At 52.1% G+C, this 25,795-nt stretch overlaps 2 protein-coding genes and 1 long non-coding RNA gene across 3 annotated transcripts; 1 reads left to right on the top strand and 2 right to left on the bottom strand.

The window, feature by feature from the left end:
* Positions 1 to 5,074: 5,074 nt before the first annotated feature.
* LOC120324579 lies at positions 5,075 to 9,672 on the bottom strand. Its single transcript, XR_005565996.1, has 3 exons — positions 9,569 to 9,672; positions 7,287 to 7,402; positions 5,075 to 5,147 (listed from the first exon to the last, which is right to left on the bottom strand). It is a non-coding gene; the product is annotated as an uncharacterized LOC120324579 (long non-coding RNA).
* Positions 9,673 to 18,169: 8,497 nt separating this feature from the next.
* AVPR1B (arginine vasopressin receptor 1B) lies at positions 18,170 to 20,154 on the top strand. The gene is made up of 2 exons (XM_027742990.1): positions 18,170 to 19,112; positions 19,847 to 20,154. The coding sequence occupies exons 1-2, from the start codon at positions 18,170 to 18,172 to the stop codon at positions 20,152 to 20,154; spliced, it is 1,251 nt and encodes a 416-aa protein (XP_027598791.1).
* Positions 20,155 to 22,705: 2,551 nt separating this feature from the next.
* RHEX (regulator of hemoglobinization and erythroid cell expansion) lies at positions 22,706 to 25,157 on the bottom strand. Its single transcript, XM_027742989.1, has 5 exons — positions 25,141 to 25,157; positions 24,609 to 24,697; positions 23,861 to 24,004; positions 23,501 to 23,562; positions 22,706 to 22,912 (listed from the first exon to the last, which is right to left on the bottom strand). Exons 1-5 carry the CDS (start codon positions 25,155 to 25,157, stop codon positions 22,706 to 22,708), a joined length of 519 nt encoding a protein of 172 aa, XP_027598790.1.
* Between the last annotated feature and the right edge of the window lie 638 nt (positions 25,158 to 25,795).

The following is a 25,795-nucleotide window of genomic DNA, read 5'->3' as shown; positions in this document are numbered from 1 at the left end:
CGTTGATTTACCCAGGGAGGCTCGACTTGAAAGACACTCTCTTCTTCCCCAGCCTGGAATGCAGCTCATCCACCTCCAGCAGGTGACAGATGGGTCACCCCCTCCTGGGACAGAACCCAGGCTTTGAATCCAGGGAAGAGTCCTATGACAAGAGGCAGAAATTACTGAGCTCCCTCTTATTCTCTGCTCTTCTCCCCGGCACACTTTTGAAAGTGAAGTTAAAGGGTCATTTATTATAAAGCACCCAATTACTTCGGCAGGAGAGGCCATTGTTCCGTATTTTATTACGTTTGCAGTCTGTGTGGTTTCTGAAAGCATATCCCAAGGAACAGCCAAGTAAACAACCTTTGTGTGCTATTATTTGGACTAAGGGAGTGTCTACAGGCCAGGGTAGTGCAACCACCACGGGGCTATTGTGCAAGAAACTGGGAGCACAGAGACTCAGAGGAGCTGCTGGGAAAACAAGGCAGCCAAGGGGGGTAAGGAAAGGCACCACTGGCTGTCAGAGATCAGAGGTAAAGCCTGAAGAGGAGACTCCTTAATTCCAAGACTACAAGAGACACCAAGCCAGGCCTGTTCCTGCAGCTGGGGATCACCTCTTCCTATTCCAACAGGAATTTGCAAGCCTATGAATAGTCAGCTCTTGCACAGACTCCATCATACAATCACAGAATGGTTTGGGCTGGAAGGGAACTTAAAGATCATCTCATTCCAACCCCATCATCTCATACCTAAAAGGATCCTTCTCTGTGCCAGGGCTCCTGGATTTCTGCTGCATTATTAGGTTTTGCTCTTGCTTTAGCATGCACAAAGCACATAGCCTCTAGTCAAATACCTATAAAAAGCCTACAAAGAAAACAGGTTGTTCCAAACCTGTGCAGATACAGCACTCACGGAGCAGGGATGTGCTCTTCAACTCATGCAGGGCACAGGAAAACCAGCAGAGAGCCAAGCAGGCTGCCTGCCTTGAACACCCCCAGTGGAATTAACTCCAGGTTGCTAAGGCACCACCCCCAAAATTCCCTCTTCTCAACAGGAAACATCAGCCACGCTGTTCTCCCAACAAGCATCAGCATTCCCAAGCAGCCAGGGGGACATTTTCAGCTGCTTTGCCTGTGTGACACTGTCGTAGTTTGAGACCCCCCAAAAATCCCATTTCCAAGTCCAAGCCCCAAGTCCCACAATTCGTTGCAGTGCGAGAGGTTTTTCCAGACATAACACAAGACTCAATATGGGGGGAAGGGAGTTATATTACAATTATTACACAAATAAATACTATATTATATACACAATTCTAACTATCCTGTAGTAAAGCAAGATTTACATTAGATCAAGTCCCTCCTTTCCCTCCAATGGGAAGAAGGAAAGATCCTTTCCACTTTCAGGGCAGCAGTGTCTCTCCTCTTCGAAGCAGGAGTCATAGCTGGAATCTCTCTCTCTCTCTCTCTCCATTGCAGACATGAGCTTAACCAAGTGAGCTGCACTCAACTGAGTTCTCACTAGAAAGCAGGGCTCCTATTTTGGAAAAAAAAACCAACTGGGAGCAAAGCTGGTCAAATAGAAGCCGAACAAAATCCCTGGTGCTTCGCTCCTGGTGTCATCTGAGCGCTGACAGCTCGATGTCTGTGGCTGATGCCACACGAGGGAAATCAGCACCACGGCACTCCCTGGCACTGCCATCTGCATGGCAGCGTGGGGAGAAGCTTGTGCAGGCACAGGGAAAGCCAGACTGGTAAAAAAAGACTCGATCTCCTGCGTTTCTCTGACTTACACTTATTTCCTGCGGGAAAGTGCTAATTAAAAATAACCCGGGGCTGCTCCACCGTGGGTGCAGCCACACTGGGATCCTTCCCTGCTGTGCCTCGGCAGAAGCTGATTAGTTCATCCCACTCCAGCATATGGCCTGCTTTGGAAGGGGAAATTTCCACTAACACTTGAAATAGGGGTGCTTTGGGACTCTCATCCTGATTTCCCCAAAGAGAAGCTGGTCCTGTGTCCACTGGGCACATCCAACAGTTCCTCGCACAAAAGCAAGCTAACAGGAATTAAATTTAAGAGAAATTCACCCGATTTTGCCTCGTCATCTGTCTGCCTCTCAGTGCCAACAGGCTGCCCAGAGAGAAAAGGGGTTCCAGGACCAAAGGACAACAAGAATCCAAAGCTCACACCCCCCTCTGCCTGCACCGTTCGGAGGTTTCGGCAGCAGCACTTCCTTTGCTGCCAATTTATTTGCCTTCATTTTGAAAAGAATAAGCAGATATTTGATTCTGAGGCTAGCAAGGCTCCAGCAAGAACAGATCTGGTCTGTGATTCCCACTGTGCTTTGCAGAACACTCCCAGAAAGCTTCCTCAGCCGACGCTGGCAAGGGAAGAGCGAGAGGCGAATGTGCCTCAAGCTGCCTCGGATGTGAGGAGTGCCAGGAGTGCCAGGAGTGCCAGGGACCCTTGGCCCACATTGAAAACACAGCAGGTGAAGCTACAGACCCAAAAAAAAAAAGAAGACAACATAGGTGGGATCTGTGCCCAACCAGGACTAAGAATGCACCTCCAAAAATGGTGTAACGAAGCAAAACCCCATTTTAATCTCCTCTGCTGAACACAAAACCCAGACCCTTTCAGCTGCTGAATTTTTAAATCACTTTAGAGCCATTTGCCATGACTAAGTCACTCATTCTCTTGGTTCATCTCTGTGTAAGGGGACACAGAGTAGTAGGTGGTTTTAGACCCCCAGAATTCCAAAGCTGCAATATTTCCTCACAAGGTGATCAACTGAACCAACACAATCAGAGAATTATTTGGTTAAACATGCAGATGGAATGACACAGAGTCACATTTGAGGGAAGGTTGTGAAAGCCCCTGCAGATTCAGTCTAGCATCCACTCATATTTAATGAGATCCTGAAAATTTTGGAAAAAATGAAGCAATCTTCTCTTGTGCAAAGCCCATCACAAGACTTTCCACAATGTTGCTCCATTTTTTTTCCTGGCCCCCAGGTTGGACGTGAATTTTACTCTGCAGAGTGAATTTTTACCCTGCTTCAAATTTTACCCAAATGGTTTTCTTTGTAGCTCAGAATTTAAAATTCAGATGAATGCAGTTTTGCATCTCCTGTGCTACCAGAAGGCAACAATCATAAGTGGCAGGGAGCCTTTATTCAGCAGAATATGTCCAATTTTTTATTTTAGTTTCCAGTTCTTACGGGCAATCAACATTTAAAAACTGCTTTAAAAGCACCTGGCACTGGCCACGATAAGAAACCTTTTACCTCATAAACTCTGCTTTCACACAAACGTGCCAGTGATGCGTGAACTTGAATTGCTCCTCTCCTTTGTGCCACTCTGACAGCACAAAACACTCCTCAGCAAATCCAGCAACACTTCCACTCGCTGCAAGTCAACCACAAAAATCACAGGGACTTAAACAACAAGCAGCTTTTGGACGGGGTCAGGTGCTCTGATAACAACCTGCCACTGCTGCTGCATCACTGGAGCCTCTCCTTGCTCCTGCCAGGGGGTTCAGCCGTGGGCACTGATGGCCCTGGCACTAATTGCAGTGTCCATTGCCAGCCCTGACAAGGAGGCAGCAGCACCTTCCCCTCCCCCTGCCTTGCCCTGGTGTTTTTAAAGCAGCCCCACCTCACCACACACTCCCAGGGCTACCAGGAGGTGCCAGGTGGATCCCAGGCTGCTGTTTTCCAAAGCCCAAGGGAAGGCAGTGCAGTTATCCCTGTGCTCTGTCCCCAGTAATGAGTGTGATGTCCTGTGTCCGTCTGTCCTCTCCACGGCCTCCCCCAGCACAGATCAAAGCCAGCTCTGCTGGGTGTGGACACGCACACAGAAGACACAATAATTACAGTCTGAAAATTTCTCTGCTTGAAAAAGAACTGGCTCCCTCTTTGTCACCTCTCCCCCACAAAAACCTCACCTGGCCCAATTGACTCCTTGAAAACAAGCTTGGATTGCAAATGACCCGGGGAGAAGAGACATCAACCGAGTGTATCTTGGCTGAAAATGGGCTTTGAAGAGCAAAACTCAACACCAGCACAGGCTTTGATGGCACAGCACAGACCCAGAGACCTGTTCCTTAAGCTTTACCTTCCCTGGCATCTGTCTGCCCATGGAAGGGGAGATGGTTGTGGCTAAAAGGCTGCTCTGTTGGGTTTGGATGTGAACAGTGCCAGTCTCCCTTGGCCTAAATTAAAAACCCAGGGTGTGAAGATAGAGACCCAAAAACATTTGAAGATAACATAGAAGGGATTTCCCACCCTCTGCTGATGGAAGGAGTGGAGAAAAATCAGGAAACTCTGATTTTCCTTTTGCTGACCTGGTTAAAAAAAAGTGCTGGGAACACACAAATGATGCTGCTGGGCTTTCACCTTGAGTTACAAAATTAAAACTCTGCCTACCAAGAGTTAGGGAGGAGCATCCCTTCAGCCAAAAACTGCACAGAGCTTTGACATCATCTTCTGGCCACTGCTGGGAAGAGAAAGGAGAACCCTGCAGGAGGGAGGGTTTGCATCCCAGAGGGGATTCCAGCACAGCCACCAACCCCACAGCCAGCCCAGACACCCCCTGTGCTGCCTTATTCCATGCCATGGACACGGTGCCAGCGTGGCACCTCCTGCCCAGGCTGCCACGTCACACCCTGGGACCAGCCCCGGGAACGATCCCGTTCCCTCTGCTCCCACACGGGAGCTGCTCTTTGCAGACATGGCCTGGCAGGGGTGGGACAGGGGAAGGTGGAAAGTACAGGGTGGGTGAATCCCTCCCTGCACACCCTCCCAGACTGACCCCGGCTGGAATGTGCTCAGGGGGAAAAGGTGTAGGATAAGTTGACAGGACTCCCCCTTTCCCTCCCTGGAGAGGGGCAGGCTGGCTCTGCAGCAGGTGGTGTCTGGGCACGCCAGCCTGGGCAGGAGCACATCTGTGTCACTCCAGAGGTGGGTCCACTGCCCTGAAGAGCAGGATGCTGGTCCCTCTCACCCACAGACATCCCTTGGCCTTGGCTGGTGCTTCAGGAGGCACTCGTCTTTTTTCCAGCAGTGTATGAACCCCCAGTATCTCACCAGCTCGCTGTCCTCTGCCTGCAGAGCTCCAGCAACAGGGTTGGAGTGTTTTCTACGCCAAGCAGGAGCACCTCTGCCAGCCCTGCTTTGTAAAACAGACCAAAAAATTCCCGCTGAAGTTACGGCTGGAAAAGCATCAGCACAAAATCATCCCTGTCACTGTGCCCTGCACATCCAATGCCTTCCCTGGGAGGGTGGGCAGGCCCTGGCACAGGTTGCCCAGAGAAGCTGTGGCTGCCCCTGGATCCCTGGAAGTGTCCAAGGCCAGGTTGGATAAACTTGGAGCAACCTGGGCTAATGGAAGGTGTCCCTGCCCATGGCAGGGGCTGGAACAAAATGGTCTTTAGGGTCTTTTCCAACCCAAAACATTCTGGGATTCTCCAGCTGGTGGTCCCACAGCCCAGGCAGGACACTTGCACTCCCTCCCAAGCAGGGCAGGAGGAGATTGAAGCACACAAATAAGGTCTGGGGGTGGGTAGTGCAGGAAATACATGTGTGTGCACATTCATGGTGATTTTGGGTCTCCCAGCTCTGGCTCTCAGCAGGGCAGTTGCCATCAAGCCACAGAATCAGGGACACTGGCATTGTGCTCAACAAATCTGCATCAAGAGCCACAACAGGAAATCCAACTGAATTTATAACTCCAGCCAATTGTAAGGACAGAAGGGTTCCTCAACACAACACCAAGTATTTAATTCTCTGATAACACAGTGAAATAAAGATAGCAGGGAAAAGCAAGAGCTCACCATCAATGGAGAGAGAGAAAGGGACCCTGATATTTTAAGGCATTCACCTTTGGGTTATAAGCTGCTTATCTCAGGCTGCTACATATGTGGTCTCCTTGGGAACCGAGTCAGACAATAAATCAGATGTGCCAACATTTATCAGAAGCTCCGACCAGCCAAAAACATCAGCTCTCCCAAGAATGCCAAATCAGCTTTGTGGGAGGCAGGGCCAGGCCTGGAGTCACTCCTCAGGCACGCAGCAGGGGGAAGAAACACCCCTGTTAAACTCCAAATAAATGTTGCTCACAGGGCTGCTCCTCGTTGTTGTGCCCTCCCGGAGCCACGGGCTCTGTCAGAAGCTTCAGAGGGAGGAGAAGAGAACAGAATCAACCTGGCATTTTGTGGGCATGGTTAATGCACACATCAGGGCAACATCTGCATATCTTGCCCAGTCAGCCACAAAAACAACCCTCACCACCCTCCTCCCAGTCTGAGGCAGCGTAAGAGATTATTCTTGTTTTAGTCTGAAGAGGAAGGGGAAAAAAAGCAATATATGAAGAGCAGTGGTAGGAATAAAAACAGCTTGAGGAAAGTCAGCAAGATCAGTATATGAATATTCTCTGAGTGCAGAAATCCTGCCAGGCACAAGGAAAAAAAATCCAGACATTTCACATGTCAGAAATAAAAGAATCTCAACCAAATCTCTTTTTTTTTTTTTTTTTTTAAACTGGTGAAAATTTCCCAACCAGCCCCAAAATGTTTTGCTGCTTGTGTGTAACCAGAGGAATGTCATGGCAGGAATTCAGGGCAAAGACCTCTGTCTCATTTACAGGGGGTTTGACCAGGAATTAACTAGTGGGAAAGCAACAGGGGAGACACTGGAGAGCCTCATTTATCCCGAAATCCAGCGGCATCGGATGCAGTTGGTGGGTTTGGTAAGTGACCCATGGACCGGGAGCAGCTCGGGGAGCTGGGTGGGAGCAGTGCCAAGGTCTGCGCGGGGCAGAGTGGTCCAAAAAGAGGGAAAGATCCACCTTTTCCAAGGGGAAAATTCCCCCTTTCCTTGGACATCGGGAGCTGCCCCCCCCCAGCGCCAGCCGGGGCCGCAGCGCCACCTTCGGGCACAAGGGGGAACTGCACCCGGCCCCGACGGAGGGCCAAAAAATGACCTTTAATTGTATTTTTTTGTTTGCTTTATGCATTTTGGATTTTTTTTTATCTTTTTTTAAAAAAATTTTGGATTTTCTCTGGTTTTTTTCAAACCGTGGTTTTGGGGTAGAAATACGGACGAGGTGCTGTAGTTCGGTGGTGTTTCAGCACAAAACACAGCCCCAGAGTCCTCCACTGCTCCCAGGAACACCAACAGCCCATCCCAGGCAATCAGTGCAGTTTTTGACTTCCACCTCTCCCTTCCTGCAGCTGAACCCCCTCTGAGGTCATTCCCCATCAGCAAACTAAGAAATGAGAAATTAGTCTTCTCATTTGACTTTACAAACCTTTTTAAAGCTGTGTTTGGGCTTCGTGGCTGTGGGAAATCTGCCCTCCACCAAAGGGGCTTCAAAATGCCACGACTGCCATCACCTCTCCATCGCTGGCCAAACTGAGACAATCCCTGGAGAACACAATAATTGGGACTTGGCTTCCCGTTGGCAAAGCTCATCTCCTGGAATTTGTGCTGAAGCTCAGTGCATCCTTACAGGTCTGTTTTTATCCAGAGGGGCCATCAAGTGAATAACAGCTAACAGAGAACCATTTATCCAATTAAGTAACTCCTTACCTATAAAAAAAAAAGAAAGAAAACATCTCCTGAGGAGCCGTTCAGGGATAGAGACTTTAGCAGAGACAATCACAGGCAGCAGGATTAAAGAATATCCCAAAACAGCATTCACAATTTAACAAGCTTTCAGTTTGCTTCCATTCTGCTGCACTGAGCTTTTCTGGAAATGAACAATCCTTGGGGATCATTTGGGAACAGCTGCTTAAAACAGTCTTTACCCGTAGCAATTCTACTCCTGTTTCTGTCCCCTCCTCTCCCTGGATCGTACCAAGAACTCAAAGAGGAGCAAGAGGCAATTACCTCGGGTCAGAAGGGTTGTGCTGGTTTGCTGCATGTCAGGTTGGATGCTTGGGCTCATCTTAAATTCCCTGGATGGGGCTGGTCAGTGCAGCTGCTTGGCCAGAGGGCTACAAACAGCTCCAGCCTGACCATGTCCTGTCAGACTGATGGCTCAGGACTTGCTCCCTTTGCTCCTCTGAAGGGCTCATTAGTGCCTGAGCCCTCCACAGACACAGTCCCCAGAGACCCCAGAAGGTCGAGGGGTGCAGTCAGGAGCTCTGTGTGCCCTGGAAGTGGCACTTACTGCAGGCAGCCCCACAACAGCAGAATTGTTGAGCTGATTCCCTTTGATTTCCCCCATGAACAACCAGCCTGCCTGAAGCGAAGCAAAACCAGCAAATGAGGGGAAGAGTGAGATTTTCAGAGGCAGCAGAGTCAGATCCTGATCATTAACACTTAGGTAGCTTTAAACATTTCCCAACAGTGTCATTGCTGTTCTCTCTCTCTCTTTCTCTCCCTCTGGTGACAGACTCTGCTGCTGCTTCACTTGTCTCCAAGCTCAACTCCAAGACAAAACAACAATAAAATTCTACATGGGATCTAACACTGCCTCCCAGCAGTACACACTTTGTTGGAACTTATTAACCAGCTCCCAGCTTGTCCCCTGCATAATCACTTTGTACTTCAAAGCCTCCGCCGGCAGACAGAGCTAAATGATGGTGTTAAATTCAATCATGTATAAAATTAATTAGTTTGGGGGCAGGACAGTGGATATTGGCTGTCAAAAGTTGGGATATTGGCTGAATGGGCTTGCTCAGGGCTCTGGGGACCTTTAACTTCCCGAGCAAATCCTTGTGCTCTGTTACTCTGGATGTGGCTTTTCAAGTGGGGTGGATGAGGAGGGAACTGGTGGCTCCCTGCAGAGAACTGTTCAGGAATACCAGAATTATCCCTGAGTGGAGCAGAAGGCTGTGCTTGTTCCTGCTCCCACACTTGGATAAATGCACACTTGCAAGATTTGACACATTAGGTCAGATCCCAATTGATGCTCCAGAAATCCCCCAGCGTTACAGAACCACAGAATTATTGGGGTTGGAAGGGACCTTAAAGATTACCCAATTCCACCTCCCCTGCAACACTTTCCACTAGACCAGATTGCTCAGACCTCCACCCAAACTGGCCTTGAACACTTCCAGGGATGGGGCAGCCACACCTTCTGCAGGCAACCTGCTAATAATTCCTTATAATTATAATTACCCTGCCCTGTCAGTGCTGCTCTGCACATCCAGGTGTGGCTGAGCCATCTGGCCTGGTGTCCCAAGAGGTTACTAGAGGACTCCAGGGATCTCTGAGCCCCCAGGCTGGTTGCTGGGAATTCTGTTCCACTCAAATCACCAGGAGGGAAAACAGCATCTGGCTCTTCCCCTGCTGCAGGTCACTTCAGGGAACTGCCCCTTCTCCTCTGCATCTCTGGTTTCCTTCGGGGATAATCCTGTCCCAATTAGATTTGGAGGACTTAGACATTAATTTAATTATTTTTTTTTTTACAGTCTCCCCATCGAAGTGAACGATCCCAGAACCCTGGGGCAGCTCGAGCCTCCCTCCCTGCCTCGCTCGGCTGAACACGGAGGGCTTTAGCAGCGATTTTCACATTTCCTCTTAATCCAACAGTTAGCTGTAAATCTGCCCCCCTCCCCTCGCCGGGGCTGGGCTCGCTCTCACCTCGGTGTGACGGCGCTTCGTTAAGCCTCGGGCTGGGATTTGATGCCCTGAATTGATGTGAATCCTCTGCAAGGAAAGGCAGCAGCTCTCCGGGTTACACTCCCACATCTCTTTGGTGCTCATTAGGAAGGCAAGAGCTCTCTAGATAGAAACAAGCACTGAATATCTACTAAACACGAGCAAACACGGGGTCTTGGAGGGCTCGGGGCAGAACCACACACAAACCACCACCTAATTTGAAAACAGGGCTACAATCGGGGCATGGGCTCTCTCAGTATTGGGGGTTTTGTTGTTTGTTTGCCAAACAAAACTCTGCAAAACCTCAAACACACCAAAACCCCTCAAACACACACAAAACCCCGAGCATCTGTCCCTCCCACCCCCACCTAAACCACACAGGGACTCCCCACAATTCCCATTCTGGCAGCTGATTTGGGATGAGCCCCCTGGAGCCAGGAGGATGGAGATACATTATTTTGCTGCTCCTGCAGCAACACCCACGTTCTCGTGGCCGTACAGAAACCCTAAAGACAAATCAGCTGTTGATGCTTCCCCTGAATGTTAATTTGGTTCATTTTCCAGGCGACAGGGAGAGAACAGAGAGGCCGCTGGAGGAATCCACTGATTCCAGCCCCTGGTTTCCCTTCCAGCAGCCCCTCGGTGTGCGAGGAAGGGCTTGAAGAGATGCCTCAGCAATTAGCACCGTCCGTGCAGGGCGGAGGCGCAGACACAGCCATTGTCTGGCGATGTTAAACGATGTTTTTGGAGGCACAAGACCGAGCGCCACAGCCCGAGCCAGCCCTCGGCTAAAACAACCCCCGCAGTCCACGGTCTGCCTGAAAAATAGGTGTTAGACTCCCCTTTGTTCCTCATTATCAGGCACTTAGAGGCAGCGAGTCAGGTGGTTAAAAATCAATTTCTGAGGAGGGCACAGAGCCATTCCTATTCCATGGCTGCTGGAATTCTTCAGTGGATAATCGGGATGCAGGGAAACAAGTTGCTTTTATAAGATCTCTGGACTATTGGTTTCACCACCAAAGCAACCATCCCTTCTTCTCACCACTGCTGTCTCCCCAGAGAGATCCTGGTCTGCAAGAGGCTCTTCAAAGACAGATGGACGGTCTGCCTGCTTCATAACCAAAAATACCAGCTCTTCCCAAAAGAAACCAGACGCTGAACTTCACAAAGAAAACTCAAAACCCGAGATTCAGAAGAATATCCAGCTGTTTACCCAAGGACCCCTGGGAGGTTTAAACCTGATTTCCCACTCAATTGAATAATTCCCTGGGCATAGGAACACACCCCCTGCCTACAGCACCAACATTAATGGGCATAATCCTAAATTCTCACTGCAGCCGTGCCCATCCAGCATCCCAGCTGCAGGGAATGGTGTCAATGGGGTCTTCAGACCCACTCAGGGCAGAGCAGGGAGAGCAGGGCTCAGTGTCCTGTGCTGATACATCCCCCAGAGCTGGTCCCACGTGTTCCTGCACCTTCCCTTTCCCCTCGGCACCGACACTGCTGCCGAAAACAGGTCGGGGCTGCCTGGTCTGACCCAGCCACTCACCCCTGGCAGGCAGAACGCCGTGTGCTGCTGCTGTACTTTACCACCTTCTCCTCAGACACCTCGCACCGGGAGAGGATTAACGGGCATTAACTGCCTTCCCGAAGGCTCCCATCCCGCTGTTCCAACTGCCAGGGAACCCAGATGAGAGCGGCGGGAGGATTAACTACTCCTGTCCTACCCAGAGGACAAGGTGGGTGGGTGGGTGGGTGTTGGGGGGAGCAGGGAAGGGCTCCCCACACCCCTGCAAACCCTCAGAGCTGGTGCCCATTTCCAACCCAAACCTGGGCTCAGAGCAGGTTGGTGGGGCTGGAATTCCTTGTCAAAACTGCTGTTCTCGTGCAAAGGGCTGGAGCTGCATCTCCCAATTCCCACCTGGAATTCTGTCTGCTCCCCCGGGTGACCACCAGGACAGATCTGGGGCAGCACCCCCTTGGGTGTGCAGAGCTGTGGTGCTGCCCAGCCTCCAAATCTGAGCCCCCCACCCCGGCAATTCCCGCAGCATCAGGATCATCAGGGCACAGTAACGATCCAGGGATGCCCAGGAATCAAGAGCCACACACACACATCCAGCACCCCGGGGTTACAGCTCCATCAGCACCGCCGGGATCCTGTGCCCACAGCCAGTTAATTAGGAGAGCAGGCGGCACACACGGAGCGCAGCTTTCTGCTTCGCTTGCAGGAACGGCGGCTCGGGGAGGAGACAGACCATTAGGGCTGCGTTTCCAAGGAGATTTTCACACACGCTGATGGGGAGAGAAAAAAAAATACCCAACACATTTCATGCGAGCCGAAGGTAGTAATTCCGCTGGCACTCCTTATCTGTTGAGCATGTCGGGATAAACCACCGGTGAAACTACAATAATGAGCGTTAATTGGGCTTGTTTTGCGCTGTTCTCCACATAAAGAGTAGCAAGAAAAGAAGTTGCTCAAACAGCTTAAGAGCAGCGGTAGCGTTTCTGGTGACCGCATCTCGACTCTGTGAACTTGTCTCTCAGCACCTGGAAGTCCCTCAGGTTGAGAGCCCAAGAGCTTTCAGGGCAAGAACGTCAGGGCAGGTGAGGAATTCCCGGTGTTTTAACTGGACAACACAAGCTGAGCTCAGTGCTGCTCACCCGGAGGGAAAGGGTCTCGCTGAGGCAGCTGCACCATCCCAACCACACTTCCCTGGGTCTGGGCACAACCTGGGGCTGACTGTCAAACAGGCAAGAACAACCTTTAATCACAAAGCCTTGAACTTTGCTGCAGCAGGGCGAGTGCAGATCCCTGCAGACGTTTTCCCCATGATTCATCATTTTCTAACATATTATCCTGAAGCAGCTGCTCCTCTCCTTTCATAACCCTGATTGATACCTCTCCTACCTGGAGGAGAACAGGCCCTGAATAACCACAGCATTTCCATCAGGCCAGGAGGGCAACAGGAGACAAAGCAGATCTGAGGCCGTGGGGAGGTTCTTATTCATTCCCCCTCTGTACTGAGATTTTCAATTAAATGTGTTTTATAAATCCTCTATTCTCCTTTGCCTGCACAAAGGGGAGGGAGGAGGGTAAGAGCAGGTTCCCCTCCCACTCCAGAGCACAGATGCCTCCAGCATCCCTGTCCCCAGGGGTTGCAGCCCCAGTCCCAGCTCAGGGTGATGTGGGCTGTAGGTGCTGATGCCTGAAGCGTCCCAAGCACCCACCCTGCCCTGAGCTGCCTGTGGGGACCAGCTCTGCCAGCCTGACCCCATACAAACCCATCCCTGACCCCATACAAACCCATCCTGACCCCACACAAACCCATCCCCACAGGGCCACGCTCAGGACCAGAGCTTGGCAGTGACCCCTGCAAACAACACAGATTTCCCACCAAGGGGTTTATTAAAAATAACATTTTTAAAAAAAAAATCCGTATATCCAGTGAATAAAGCAAAATACAGAACCTAAATACCTTTCCCAGCCTGGCCACACTGTCACTGCTGCCTGGGTGGGAATCCTGTCCCAAGTGAATCTTCCTTTCCCCTCTGTCCACACCACAGCCAACGGACACAGATTTTCCCCCCACAGCAGCCTGTCAGCAGAGAACAGGAAAAAGCCATTTGTTTCCAGCCTTGAAATGTAATTTGTTTGGGGTTTTTTTATTATTATTATTGATTTTAAGGTTGTAAACGCTCTGGCCGTGTCTGGTTTTCAAATGCTAATGATGGTAACAGCAAAAGGAGATGAGGGAGCAGGGAAGGAAATTGCAGCATTTCACAGCTACCAAAGTCTTTAAACATCCCTGGCTATACAAGGAGACCAACAGGGAGAGTATAAGGATGATAAACAAGTAATTTGCTCTCTCTAAAATGCCTGTAGATTCAATTTTGCCTCTGGCAGTTGCCTCTACTTAAGCAGGTTTCCACACATGTGGGTCAAATGAGAAGACACAGCGAAACAACAAGGAAAAAAGTAAACTCTAATGGAGTTATCAGCTGCAATAACGCCCCAGGATTGGATTTATTTTATTTAACAGAAATCTCCTGGTGCTCTTCACCAGCCTGGGAGATGTTTCTGGATCCCGGGGAGATCCTCTCCCATGCCAGGGAGAGGAGGTTGGTCCCAACCCCACTGGTATGGGCTGACCTGTGGGGTTTGGGGGGCAACTCTGCTTTTGGGCATGGTTTTGGGATTCTCGGGGTGCTTGGGTGGGCAAGGCTGTCCCAAAGATCAGGGACACCAGGAGGATGAAGGGAGTGATGCTCTGAGACGAGCTGGGCTGTCAAATTCCCAGCTTGGACACAGCTACCCCTGGGAACAGCAGCTCAGCCCACCAAGTTTGTGTTCAAGGCAACACTTTAAACACTGATCCTTTAATTCTTTAACACAACACTGTCATCTTTTGTTGTTCTGCTTGCCAGTTTTTACAGCTTCACATGGATTTTCCATTAAAATCCAACTGGCTTGTTCTGCCCAGGAGAGTCCCCACCAGGCACGGCTTTGGGGCACTCACCATGTGTTCAGCATGTTTATTTATGCACCCAGACGTGCTCTCTAATATTAAAGCAGGATCAGAGGCTTTAATTAAGTGGGAAAAAACCAAATCTGAGTGAGGGAAAGGGGGGAGGTGAGGAAAAGGTGAGGCTGACAGTCGCTGCTGGTTTATAATTCCCTTAAAACGATGGAAGCTGCGGTTCGAGAGGTGACGCTGCCCGATTTCACTGGGGAGTTTTCTCCCTCCAGAGTGCAACCAGGGGGCATTTAAAAACAGATTAATGTTTTGGGGTGTTTCACCTGGTACCAGGATGGAGCAGGGCTGGGCTGGATCCTTCTGCACTCCAAGGAAGGGGAGCAATCACTCTGCAGAGAAATTTGTTTGCCCAAGACAGACACCACAAGGTGACTTTTCTGAGAGCTCTTCACGATCATTTCAAGCAATGAAAAACTCAGATTATAGCAAGTTTTCAGCTTCCAGACTCCCCAAGTTTGAGGAAAGCAAAGGACAGTCCTACCTGGAGTCAGGTCAGTGGCAAGAGCGAGCTGGGCTTTGAGGTCCTGAAGTCTCCAAGAACTGGGAAGTCTCAGCAGTTTATATTTTCAGGAGGCAGTGGGGAGCTCATTCGTGGCTTCACTCTGACAGGGAGCTGGCATTTAATACAGCACGAGATACCAGGAATTCCCAGCCCTCATCCCTGCCCTCAGCCTTCCCAAGGAGACACCCCAAGATGCCATAAAGCACTTGCAACACCGTTAATTTTACAGCTTCTGAACCAGAGCAAAATGACCAAATCTTGCTTTTCCTGACCTGAACCACAAAAGGCATTTCAGTGATTAAATGCTACAGACAGACCAAGCCTGTGTTGTGCTGTCAGCAATAAAAGTTTAACAGCATCACACACCACAAATAAAATATTTGTGTTGAAAAGGGAGCCAAAGCAGCATATATAAACCCAAGCCAGGAAATTTTATTTATTTAACCAGCAAGCCACCCACAAAAAAAAAAAGTAACCAGGTGCTGTGCCAAATGATTTAGCAATCACAAAATCTCTACCTCTGCTCCACAGAAGGAGTGGAGGATGCCAGCTGTAGTAAAACCAGCAGTTAATGTGCTGTGCTTTGTGGTGTATTGGTGTTATCAGCTGCCAAAAATTAGTGATGCAATCCAGCATTGCCCTGACAAACTGAATTTAAGAGCTTAGGAATCCAGTTACGTGGTCCCTGAGCTTCCCCCGGGGGGAAAGGAGGGATCACAGACCACGAGACAGGAGTTTTCAGCACATTTCAGGGCTCGGGTCACCCTGCAGGGGGGATAACTCAGGTTACCCCCACCCTGCACATGTGCCCTCCCTCCCTCACTGGACACAAAAAGATGCATTACCAGAAAACTGCAGTTTTCCTCATCGTGAAACACCTCCAACCTCTGCTCCCCAGGGCCTGGTTTAGGGGGAAACAGCCTAAATAGCTGCAGGTGAGGCTGAGCCATCACTTCCCCAAAGCTCCCAGAGCCCTGAACAAACCAGCACCTTCCTCAGCCAGGAACTCCCGAGCTGCTGGGCTGGAGAACCCAGTCCTGGGGTTGCATCAAAATGTTCAGGAAACCCATGAATGAAAGTGAGTTTATTTTTCAATCCATCTGCTCCAAAAAAATTTCTTTCCCGTGATAATCTCACTCCCTACACACAACAAATTTCTATTTTCTGGGGTTATTTCTCATTTGTGAATTAGCTCAGGTTTCCTCTAAGCACCTCTGCAGGAGAATTCTCCATGTAACTAAGCTAAGGTAAATCTGGAGTAAAAGCTCTGATTCCAAGGGAATTGCTCCCAAATCGAGCTGGTGCCAGAAAAAGCTGAGTCTGCCCTCAAAACCCTCTCAGTGTTTCTTTCTCTCTGCAGAATCTGCCCTTCCATCTCTGCCTTCCTCTCAGCCTTTCATTGCCTTGTAGGTTTTTTTTTTTTTGCACTGCCCTCTATTAATCTTCCAGAAAATCAGCTGTCTGATCACAAACACAGAAAATTACATTATTCACTGCAAACCTTCCTACCTCCAGCACCTCCACCAGGCACTCTCTGATGGGTACTTTATATCCGTGGGGTCTCATAAGGATGAATGTCTTTTAATTAGACACAAACTGCACTCATTTAGGGTTATTAGAGGTGATCTGCAAATTTATTCAGCAAATAACTGCCTTTACACAGGGAATTTTGCTGTAATATCACCAGCCTGTGAGCTGGGGCAGCAGAGCCCATGTCCAGCAGGCACGTGCTGGGACAGAGCCCATGTCAGGTGATTTTTAATCCATCTTTCCCCCATAGGGAAAGGGGAAAAAAGGCTGGAAATGGGTGTGTAGTTACATTTCTTATTTCTTTACTGCCACCATTCAGTAGCCAGGAGGGAAAACAAAGCCTTAATGTTGCAAAATAGAAGTGAAATTGTGTGTTCACACACTCACCAGGTGTATTTGTGAAATACAGGCAGTGAAATATAGGCAGTGAAAATGTTTTGCAATCACACACCGTGTGGGAAAACACACTGAAGGCTCAAAAAAGAGTGGGAAGGGAAGGTGAGGAGGTGCCAGAGCTCTCGGGCAGGTGAGGGGCAAGAGCCTTTGAGCTCCAGACTCACCTGGATTTTCCACCACACTTTCATCCTGCTGAGCATCACCTTCCCTCTGGCACACACCAAACCTCTGCAGCTCCCTTCTCCCCATCAGCTCTGCCCTTCCCATGGATCTTTCCCAGGCTCTGTGCGGATGAGAGATGGTGCAAACGCTGGTGACCCGCGGCAGAGGCTGCTCTGGGGCTGGGCACGACCTTACTCCCCACTTTCGGGGTGGTTTCCTGTCAGATGGAGTAAAAAATGACACAGTTTAGTTGAGGGCTCAGCAGCCACACTCAGGCTTTTGGTCATGTCTCGGGGACAATCTGTATCCCACAGGGAAGGAAAGGGGGAGCAGATCAAACCGGGCAGCCCCGGGAGGTGGTGCCAGCAAATGATGTTTGCAGTGACTTTGCTGCGGGGCTGAGACCCAGCTGCACAAAGCCAATGGATGTCTGACTCCTGCTGTGGGGGACCCGCACCCCCTCGTCCCCAGGCTCTTGGGACGGAGAGATCCCAGCAGGAGAAGCCAAGGGCAGAGATCTGGGGGGGTGTGACTTGTAGGGAGAGAGCAAATCAAGGGCAGGCTGTCCCCAGCCCCGACTCGCTGCAGATGAGGGGACGCAGGGGACAAAGGTGGAAGCGCAGGAGGATTCCCAGCCTTTGGCTCGTGCCCAGAAAATCCCCTGGTAAAATCCCCTGGTAAAATCCCCTGGTAAAATCCCCTGGCAAAACCCGGGGATGGCAGCTCCGGAGAGAGCAGCAGGAGGGGGATCAGCACTCACCTGTCTGGTGCAGGGTCCGGCAGCGCTCTCGGAGCGCAGGGGCAGAGCCGTGGTGGGGCCAGCGGGGAGGGACCTGCCGGGGGACAAATAAAACCCAGCCCCGGGGGACGGTGCTCACACACCGAGAGCCACAGCCGGCAGACAGACAGACAGACAAACAGACAGACACGCTTCCCACGGGCTGGGAAGTGCTCGCCCGCCTGCCATTCTTGGAATGAAAGGGCCGAAGGGACGCAGCATCTGTAGCGTTTGCTGTTGCTTTTGCTACAGAGAGAAGCAGTGCAGAGAACTTCCCTTTCCCCTTCGATTCACCAGCGCAGGGGGGATGCAGGAGACGAGCAGTGAAAGGAGAAACAGGGGTTTGGGAACGGTTAGAGAAGAGGGAAGAAACATCAAGGACTAAGCAGGGGCTCTTGCACCTCTCTGCTCCACGGGAATATTTTTCCAGAGCAGCACAGGCGGAGAGGGAATTGCAGGTGCTCGACGCAGGGTTAGTGTGGTGCTGAAGGTGACAAGGTGTCCCGGTGTTGGGGACAGCTGGAGGAGGCACATCCAGCCCTCAGGCAGGGGCACAGGAGTTGGTGCTCAGGGGAAGCACCAACTTTGATTTCTCAGCCCTGGGGGGACAGGGAAGGGGTTAGCTGGCATTGAAGAGGAGCATTGGAGCTGCCTGCGCTCCTGCACAGCTTCCCGAAGGGATGGAGCCAGGCTGGGGTGGGAACAGCACTCCCCACAGCCGGCCTGGGCTCGGCCAGGGGCTGCTGGGCCTGGCGGGGGACCCCAACCTGACGCTGCTGCACACCCGGGACGAGGAGCTGGCCAAGGCAGAGGTCGGGGTGCTGGGCACCATCCTGGCCATCGCCACCGTGGGCAACGCGGGGGTGCTGCTGGCCATGTACCGCCTGCGCAGGAAGATGAGCCGCATGCACCTCTTCATCCTGCACCTGGGGCTCACCGACCTGGCCGTGGCGCTCTTCCAGGTGCTGCCGCAGCTCGTCTGGAAGGTGACCTACCGCTTCCTGGGGCCGGACCCCCTCTGCAGGGCCGTCAAGTACCTGCAGGTGCTGAGCATGTTCGCCTCCACCTACATGCTCATCGCCATGACCCTGGACCGCTACCTGGCCGTGTGCCACCCGCTGCACACCCTGCAGCAGCCCACCCGCCAGGCCTACGCCATGATCGGGGCCACGTGGCTGCTCAGCTGCCTGCTCAGCCTGCCCCAAGTGTTCATCTTCTCCCTGCGGGAGGTTCGCCCGGGCTCGGGGGTGCTGGACTGCTGGGCAGACTTCAGGTACCCGTGGGGAGCCCGCGCCTACATCACCTGGACCACGCTGTGCGTCTTCATCCTGCCCGTCGGCGTCCTCACCGTCTGCTACGGCCTCATCTGCCACGAGATCTGCAAGAACCTCAAGGGCAAGACCCAGAGCGGTGCCCCTGGCCCGGGGGCTGCCCCTCCTGCCCCCTGCCCCCCGGAGAAGGGCGGGCAGCCCTCTCGGGTGAGCAGCGTGAGGACCATCTCCCGCGCCAAGATCCGCACGGTGAAGATGACCTTCGTCATCGTGGCCGCCTACGTGGCCTGCTGGGCGCCCTTCTTCAGCATGCAGATGTGGTCAGTGTGGGATGAGGATGCTCCTGATGATGGTGAGTGCTGGTGAGCATGGGGGGAGCTGCACAGGGTGTGGGCAGAGCCTTGGGAACATGCTCTGTTCCCGTGGATCTGCTGAGTTTTTAACAAACTCAAAGCAAGAGCTGTCTGTTATTCTGTCATTTTTTAAAAAAATCACAGGGAAGTCTACAGGTTTTCTCCCCAGAGTCAAATCATTCCTTTCATCAGAAAAACCACTGAAAAATAATGATTTCTGGCCATCATCCACAGGGACTGGCAAAGATGTGGGAACACCCGTGCCATGTCCCTTCCCTCATGCAGGAATTCACAGAGGTTTCACAAGTGTGTTTCTGATTTCATGGGTTGATTAATTTTTTTCCCCCCTGGAAATTTTCAGTAGCTCTCCTAGCCTGTCCATGGGTAGAAGGAACTTTATCCAAGGTCAAAACTCCTCTGGGAGATGCTTTGGCCAGCAAACAGGCTGCAGGAAGATCCAAAAGCTGCTGGGTCTCACCTCCCAGAAGGCTCCCTGAAGATGTGCTCTGGAACATCCCCACTGCAGAACGTCACCCACCTGAACCCTCTGCCAAGGGTAGAGCCTGGCTCTGCCTGCACACTGCAGACCCTCCTACCCAAAGGAATGCCAGTGAGGTGGGATGGGAATGGGACAAAGGACAAGTGCCCAAACCAAAAAAAGCCCCCAGGTCCTGCCCACTGCGACCCCGCCCAGCCCTTGTGGATGTTTCATCTCTCCCTCTTGCCTCCCCAGAGTCCACCAACGTGGCTTTCAGCCTCACCATGCTGCTGGCCAGCCTCAGCAGCTGCTGCAACCCCTGGATCTACATGTTCTTCAGCGGGCACCTGCTCCAGGACGCCGCGCGATGCCTGCGCTGCCGGGGCGGCCCCCGGGCGGGGCTGCGCAGACCCGCCTCCACCGGGAGCCTCTGCAGCAGGAAAACCACCATCCTGAGCCACAGCCACCACGCCAGCCCTGCCAGCCTCCCCCTGCACGGGGGCAGTGCCAGGGAGCTGTACCCACCCTGCGAGGAGGGGGTGACAGAGTCGGGCACGCTCTGAGATCCCGCGGTTACTGATGCCAGGGCACGTCCCTCCTCTGCCACAGCAGATGTGACACCACGAGCTGTGTGTCACAGCCGCTCTCCCCCCCCAGCTGGTAGCCTTCATTTTGCGTAAATCTGATTGTTTAACCCAGAAAGCATCACTGTCCATCTTGTCCTTGCTGCTGCACACCCTGTGAGCATCGAGGGGGGGGATGGACAGAGCCCCTCCAGTCACTGCCTGACCACAGCACCCACCCCCCCGGGGCTTTAGGGAGCCTCTGGCTGCTCTCCTCCAGGAAGAGGATGCTGCATCCTCCAGGAAGAGGATGCTGCACCAGCAAAATCTTCCTGGAGGGACTCGAGCTTTTTGTGTTTCACAGGTGCCAGCAAAGCAGCCTGAGCACAGCAGGAGGCAACGTGGCTCCATCTGCTCGAGAGCTCCCCGTGAGTTCTCATCTCCCATCCTCAGGGCTTTGCTGGCCGAGCAGACAAACTGGACACAGCTCTGCCCCGCCCTGGGGCACAGCACACTCACCCCTCTGGGCTGCAGAGCCTGTTCCTCTGCTCACGGGCACGTCTGGGGCTGACCCCCTGCCCACCTCCCCGGGGCCAGGGAGGGGCTGGAGCAAAGCCACAGGGCAGACACGTCCTCTCCTGCAGTTCACAGCTGTCCTGCATCGCACTGTGCCCGTCTGAGGGCCAAAAATGCAGCACTGACACCCCCAAGGAGCTGCTCGGAGCAGCCCTGGCCCCGCCCCAGCTCAGATCCTGCTTCCCTCCGATCCCTGGCACTTCCCATCAGGTTTACTCACAGCCCCCAACCCCCGTGTGGGGCTGCTCTGGCTGTTCAACATCTGCTGCATCCCAGTGCAGAGCTGCTCTCAAATTGCTGCTGCTTTTGTCTTATTTAGCAGGGATCAGGGTGCCAAAACCACCCGGGGCTCAGACACAGCCTCAGGGAACTGGGGAGCACAGAGGAGGGGGGGGTCTGGAGCAAGCCATGGCCTTGCAGTCCCAGCCTGGCCCCTGCTCTTCTCCCTGTTCATTGAAGGTATCCCAGAAGCTGTTTTGTGTAAGAATAAAGCATGGATGAGGCAGGAAAGAGCATCCATTTGCTCTGGGAGCTGCTGATGGTGATGTACAAACGTCCCAGCAACAGTGCCAAATCCCCTGCGAGCAATGTGTGTTATTCCTTCTGTTATCCCAGGCTAAATCTGTAAAAATAAGACATTAAGAGTAAAATATTTTGAAATCTTGAATTATTTTCCCTTTTTAATCACCAGGCACTTGAATCAATTTTCCCAGAAACTCCCCCTGGCTGGTTTTGGCCTCACCTCCAGTTCCACATCCACACCTCCCCTGGCTTCTAGTGATGTTTCCCAGAGATGGGTTTGGGGTTTTGAACATTTTCCTTCATGTGCCCTTCAAGTTGGGCCAGATCTGCACAGCAAGGTTATAAAACCAGGAGTGCCTGACCCTCACCCCCCCCATGATCAATACCCAATCAATTGTCTCACAACCTTTCATTAAAGCACTTTGCTGCCGAGCTGATTTGAAATGCACTTGGGGCAGCTCCATCCCTGAGGAAGGGGGGGCTGTGCTGGGAGGCAGCAGCTCCATCCCCCTCACAAAGAGCTCCCAGCTCCACACTCCCCCTTCCCAACGCTTTGGAATTTTATTTCTTTAATAATCCTAGGTAACAAAATGCAGAGTGAGGAGCAAGGACATCACCCAGGTGGGGAGAGGCCGACCCAGGCACTCAGGGCATCAGGTGCAGGGACAGAGCAGGGAAAGCAAAAGGTGGGAGACAGGGAACAGCATTCCTCCCCACCAGACACAGAGGGATTTGACTTGCCTACACTCACGTGGACAGCTGTATCCTTCAAAACCCAGAAAGACCAGAACCCCCTGAGCAGGGGGGATATAAATCCCCTGGGAGCCCTTTGGATATTTCCCAGCTGGGTTGATGATTGTGGCTTTCAGCTGGGAGAGGAAGCTCCCCAGGTGAGCCTCCCTCCTATCCTGGTCCTGGCAGCCCCCTGGATGTGTGGCCAGGGGTTAAGATGCCCACGTTGCCACCCCAACCCCCATGGAAGCTCTGAGAGCAATGGAGACTTGGAAATATTTTGAGCATCAAAGCAAAGGGGGTGCAGGGAAGGGCAATGGATCAGGGCTTGTCAGGCAGCAAGGGCAACACAGGTGGAGAAACTGCATTTAACAAGATTTCATGAGGGTGATCAGCAAAACAAGCAGCATTCAGAGGAGCTGTCAGCCAGTCTGGGTGGGTATTTTGAAGATCACTGCATGTTTCATTTGCTTTCACGAAATGACAAAAAGGGCCATCACACAAAACTGGGGAGCACATTTCAGCCTGGGTGGGAGCAACAGTTCCATGCCCCACCCCACGCTCCGGGAACAGCGATGCCTTTAAGTAAAATGCCAAGTAAACTGCATTCCTTGTGTGGCAAGCAATAAGAGCTGCAGGCATCAGCCTGTGCCAGGCACTGCCCGAGGGAAGGGGCAGCCCTGGTGGTGCAGCTGTGCATTGACCAGCAGCATCCAGGGTGTCACAGCTTCACCTCGGTGTACTCCACAGGCTGGGATGCCACGGGGCTGGAGCAGGGCCAGAGATGTGCTTTCTTCTTCTTGGGGTCCACGTTGACATAGTCAGTCCCAGCCTTCATGTTCTCGTAGTCCTGGGCAGGGCCTGGCCCACGGCCTTTCCCTGGGAAGACCAGGGATGTGTAGTTGATGTTTCCTCCTGAGCCTTGGCCCTGCAGAAGCAGCACAAACCCCAGGTCTGGCACCAGCACTCACCTGGGGGTCTTTGCCCTGAACCCACTCAAAAGTGTTCACCCCTTCATAGAATCATGGGATGGTTTGGGTTCAAAGGGACTTTAAAGCTCATCTCATTCCACCCCCCTGCCACGGGCAGGGACACCTTCCACTAGCCCAGGTTGCTCCAAGCCCCGTCCAACCCGGCCTTGGACACTTCCAGGGATGGGGCAGCCACAGCTTCTCTGGGCAACCTGTGCCAGGGCCTCCCCACCCTCACGGGGAAGATTTGTTTCTAATATTCTTAATTTCCCTAACATGCCCAATTGTGCCCAAGGATCTCCCTGGCCCCTGGGGATGTTTCCCTCTAAATGGGGAACGCTGCATGTGGCAGAGGACAGAGGACAGCCACCACCCCAGCACCCCTGATGGCATCTCAATATGATTTGATGCATTTCCCCACCACCACCACTCCTGGTGCTGCTCTGGGGGTCTCGAGCCAGGCAGGAGCCACATGGACACAGTGCTGGCACCTCCACTGCGGGGCTGGGGCCGTTCTGGCAGAGGTTCTGTGCCCAGGGCTGTACCTGTGGGCAGGAGGGGCTGTCAGATGAGTCCTCCGAGGTGTCCGAGGAGGTGTCGCTGCTCCCTGAAACACAGGACACATCACCACCAGCAGCCCTTCCCAGGGGGTTACAGGAGTGCAAACTGAAAATCCAAAACCCACCAGTGTGAGCCCTCCCCACCCCACCCCTGGCCTGTGGGAAACCAGTCAGGGAAAGCCCGGGGAGATACAGGAGGCAACTGGGCTGGTGAGTGGCTCTTGTGCCCCATGGCCACCTCGAGGTCTTCCCAGCTTGGAAGGGAAGGCACATCACACAAATGCCAAGCCTAAAGTTCCCATTCCAGCACCAGGACAAAGCCCTGTTGCTGCAGGACCCCCTTACCTGCATAGGCTGGTGCTGGTTGTTGTGCCTTGGCCCCTCCTGCTGATGGGGTGGGATCCGGGGTGGGCTGTGCCACAGGGGCTGGATCCAGGGTGGGCTGTGCCACAGGGCTGCTGGATCTCTGCATCCCACGGGAATGCTGGGCTGGGACCAAGAGGAGAGTGAGCACCTTGCCCTGGCTGTGCCCAATGCACCCCACACCCCACACAGACCCCCACCCTCTGCAGGAGCCCCAGCACTGCCCCACAGCAAACCCCAATAATTATTGCTGTGTGCTGGAGTGGGCACAGCTCCGTCAGCTCAGTTATGGAGATGACTCAGTCATGCCCTGCTCTGCAGGGAGAGGCTGCAGTGTTAAATCACAGCATCAGGGTCTCTCCTTGCCAGTTTGGAATGAGTTTGACCCCGGTGGCAAACAGGGCTGGGTCATGTACAAATGTGAGCAGCAGTTTTGAGTGAAAGACTTTCCTGCCAGGAAGTGGAGCTTCAGCACAAATAATGTGCTGTCAGTGGATTCTGGTGGGGTTTTCCCACCACTTCGCTAACAAGAGCAATGAAAGAAAATGGTTTTGAAACAACCCAAGGTTGTATGACCCCCACTGACACTGCTCACATCACTTACAGCTCTCCCACAGCCTGGACCCCAGCACGGCACAGTGATGCTGGTGCTCCACCCCTGCCCTGACCCTTTCCCATTCCACACTGGGGCCCAAAAAATGAAAAAAAAACTAACAGGACAGTAAATTACCTATTTTCCTGCTGAGCATGAAGTAAAGTGACAGCAAGAGGAGAGCATACAGGAGCAAGGTGACAGCTGAGATGATGACAAATATCCACCTGAACAAGAGAAAATTATTTTGTCCAGCCAAAATAATTCTTTTAAATCTCTCAGGTACTGTTTGGCTGCTGCTGGTTTGAGACAAAAGGGTTGCTGGTAGTTTTTGGGTTTGCTTTATGCCTTTAAAGCAATGAGCCCCAAAATCTGGGGCTTGGTTTACAAGAATGACTGGTGTTCCTTGCACTTTATTTTTGGGTGCCTGTCCTCAGAAGGGTTTTTGAAACCTTCATTGCCAGTGGGGGTGTGTGTGGTGCTTGAAGGAAGGGAGGAGTTACAGATATTATAGAATTATAGAATGGTTTGGGTTGGAAGGGACCTTTGAAGCTCATCCAGTCCAACCCCCTGTTGAGAAGGGACATCTTCAACTAGAGCAGATGGCTCAGAGCCCCCCAGCCTGGCCTTGAATGTTTGCAGGGCTCCTCTCCCAGGGTGTTGTACTCACCACTCACAAGAGATCATTCTCCTGGTGAGGCGTCTCCAAGGTCTTGGGGGGACACAGAAAGGCAGCAAGACCTGGTGGCAACCAACCAAAATGGGCCCACTGAGCTTCACGCTGCTCCTCACGAGCTGAAGATCAGGCTCAGCACTTGAGAGAGGTGGTTGGACATTGCAGATGTAAAATAAAGGCCCCCAGCCCTCCCTCTGCTTGAGTCCTTCTCGTTCACACCCTCACACGGCCACAGGCTCTCCCTGCCCTTATCACTGAGCTTAATGGCTTTATAAACTGTCACCTCAGTCCTATCTGCTACTTGACAGGAGCTCCCAGGCTCCACTGTGGCCCTGAGAGCAACAAGAATTGAAATTTATTCTTCTCACTTTAATCCTATCTCGTGGTTCTTTCTTTCTTTTTTTCTTAATCCACCAAAAAAAAAAAAAAAAAAAAAAAAAAGAGAGAACTATAATCTGAAAAAAAAAATAAAAACCATAGAATAAAGTAACCAAAAGAAGGCTGTGGGTTGGGGTGAGGCTCTTGCATCAGTCAAGGTCCAGACAGAAATATCAGAGGCCCTTCAACACCTCTCTGTCTGAGACACCTCGGATTTAATTCAAGGTGAGCACTTAAATCCTGGTGAAGTTAAGGGGGCTTAAGGCAGAAA

The sequence above is a fragment of the Pipra filicauda genome, unplaced genomic scaffold, assembly GCF_003945595.2.
Source record: "Pipra filicauda isolate LSUMZ 115617 unplaced genomic scaffold, ASM394559v2 scaffold599_size242720_pilon, whole genome shotgun sequence".
In the NCBI taxonomy this organism is placed as follows: domain Eukaryota; kingdom Metazoa; phylum Chordata; class Aves; order Passeriformes; family Pipridae; genus Pipra; species Pipra filicauda.
Note: the sequence above shows the minus strand (reverse complement) of the source record. Positions and strands in the feature narration are given on the sequence as shown.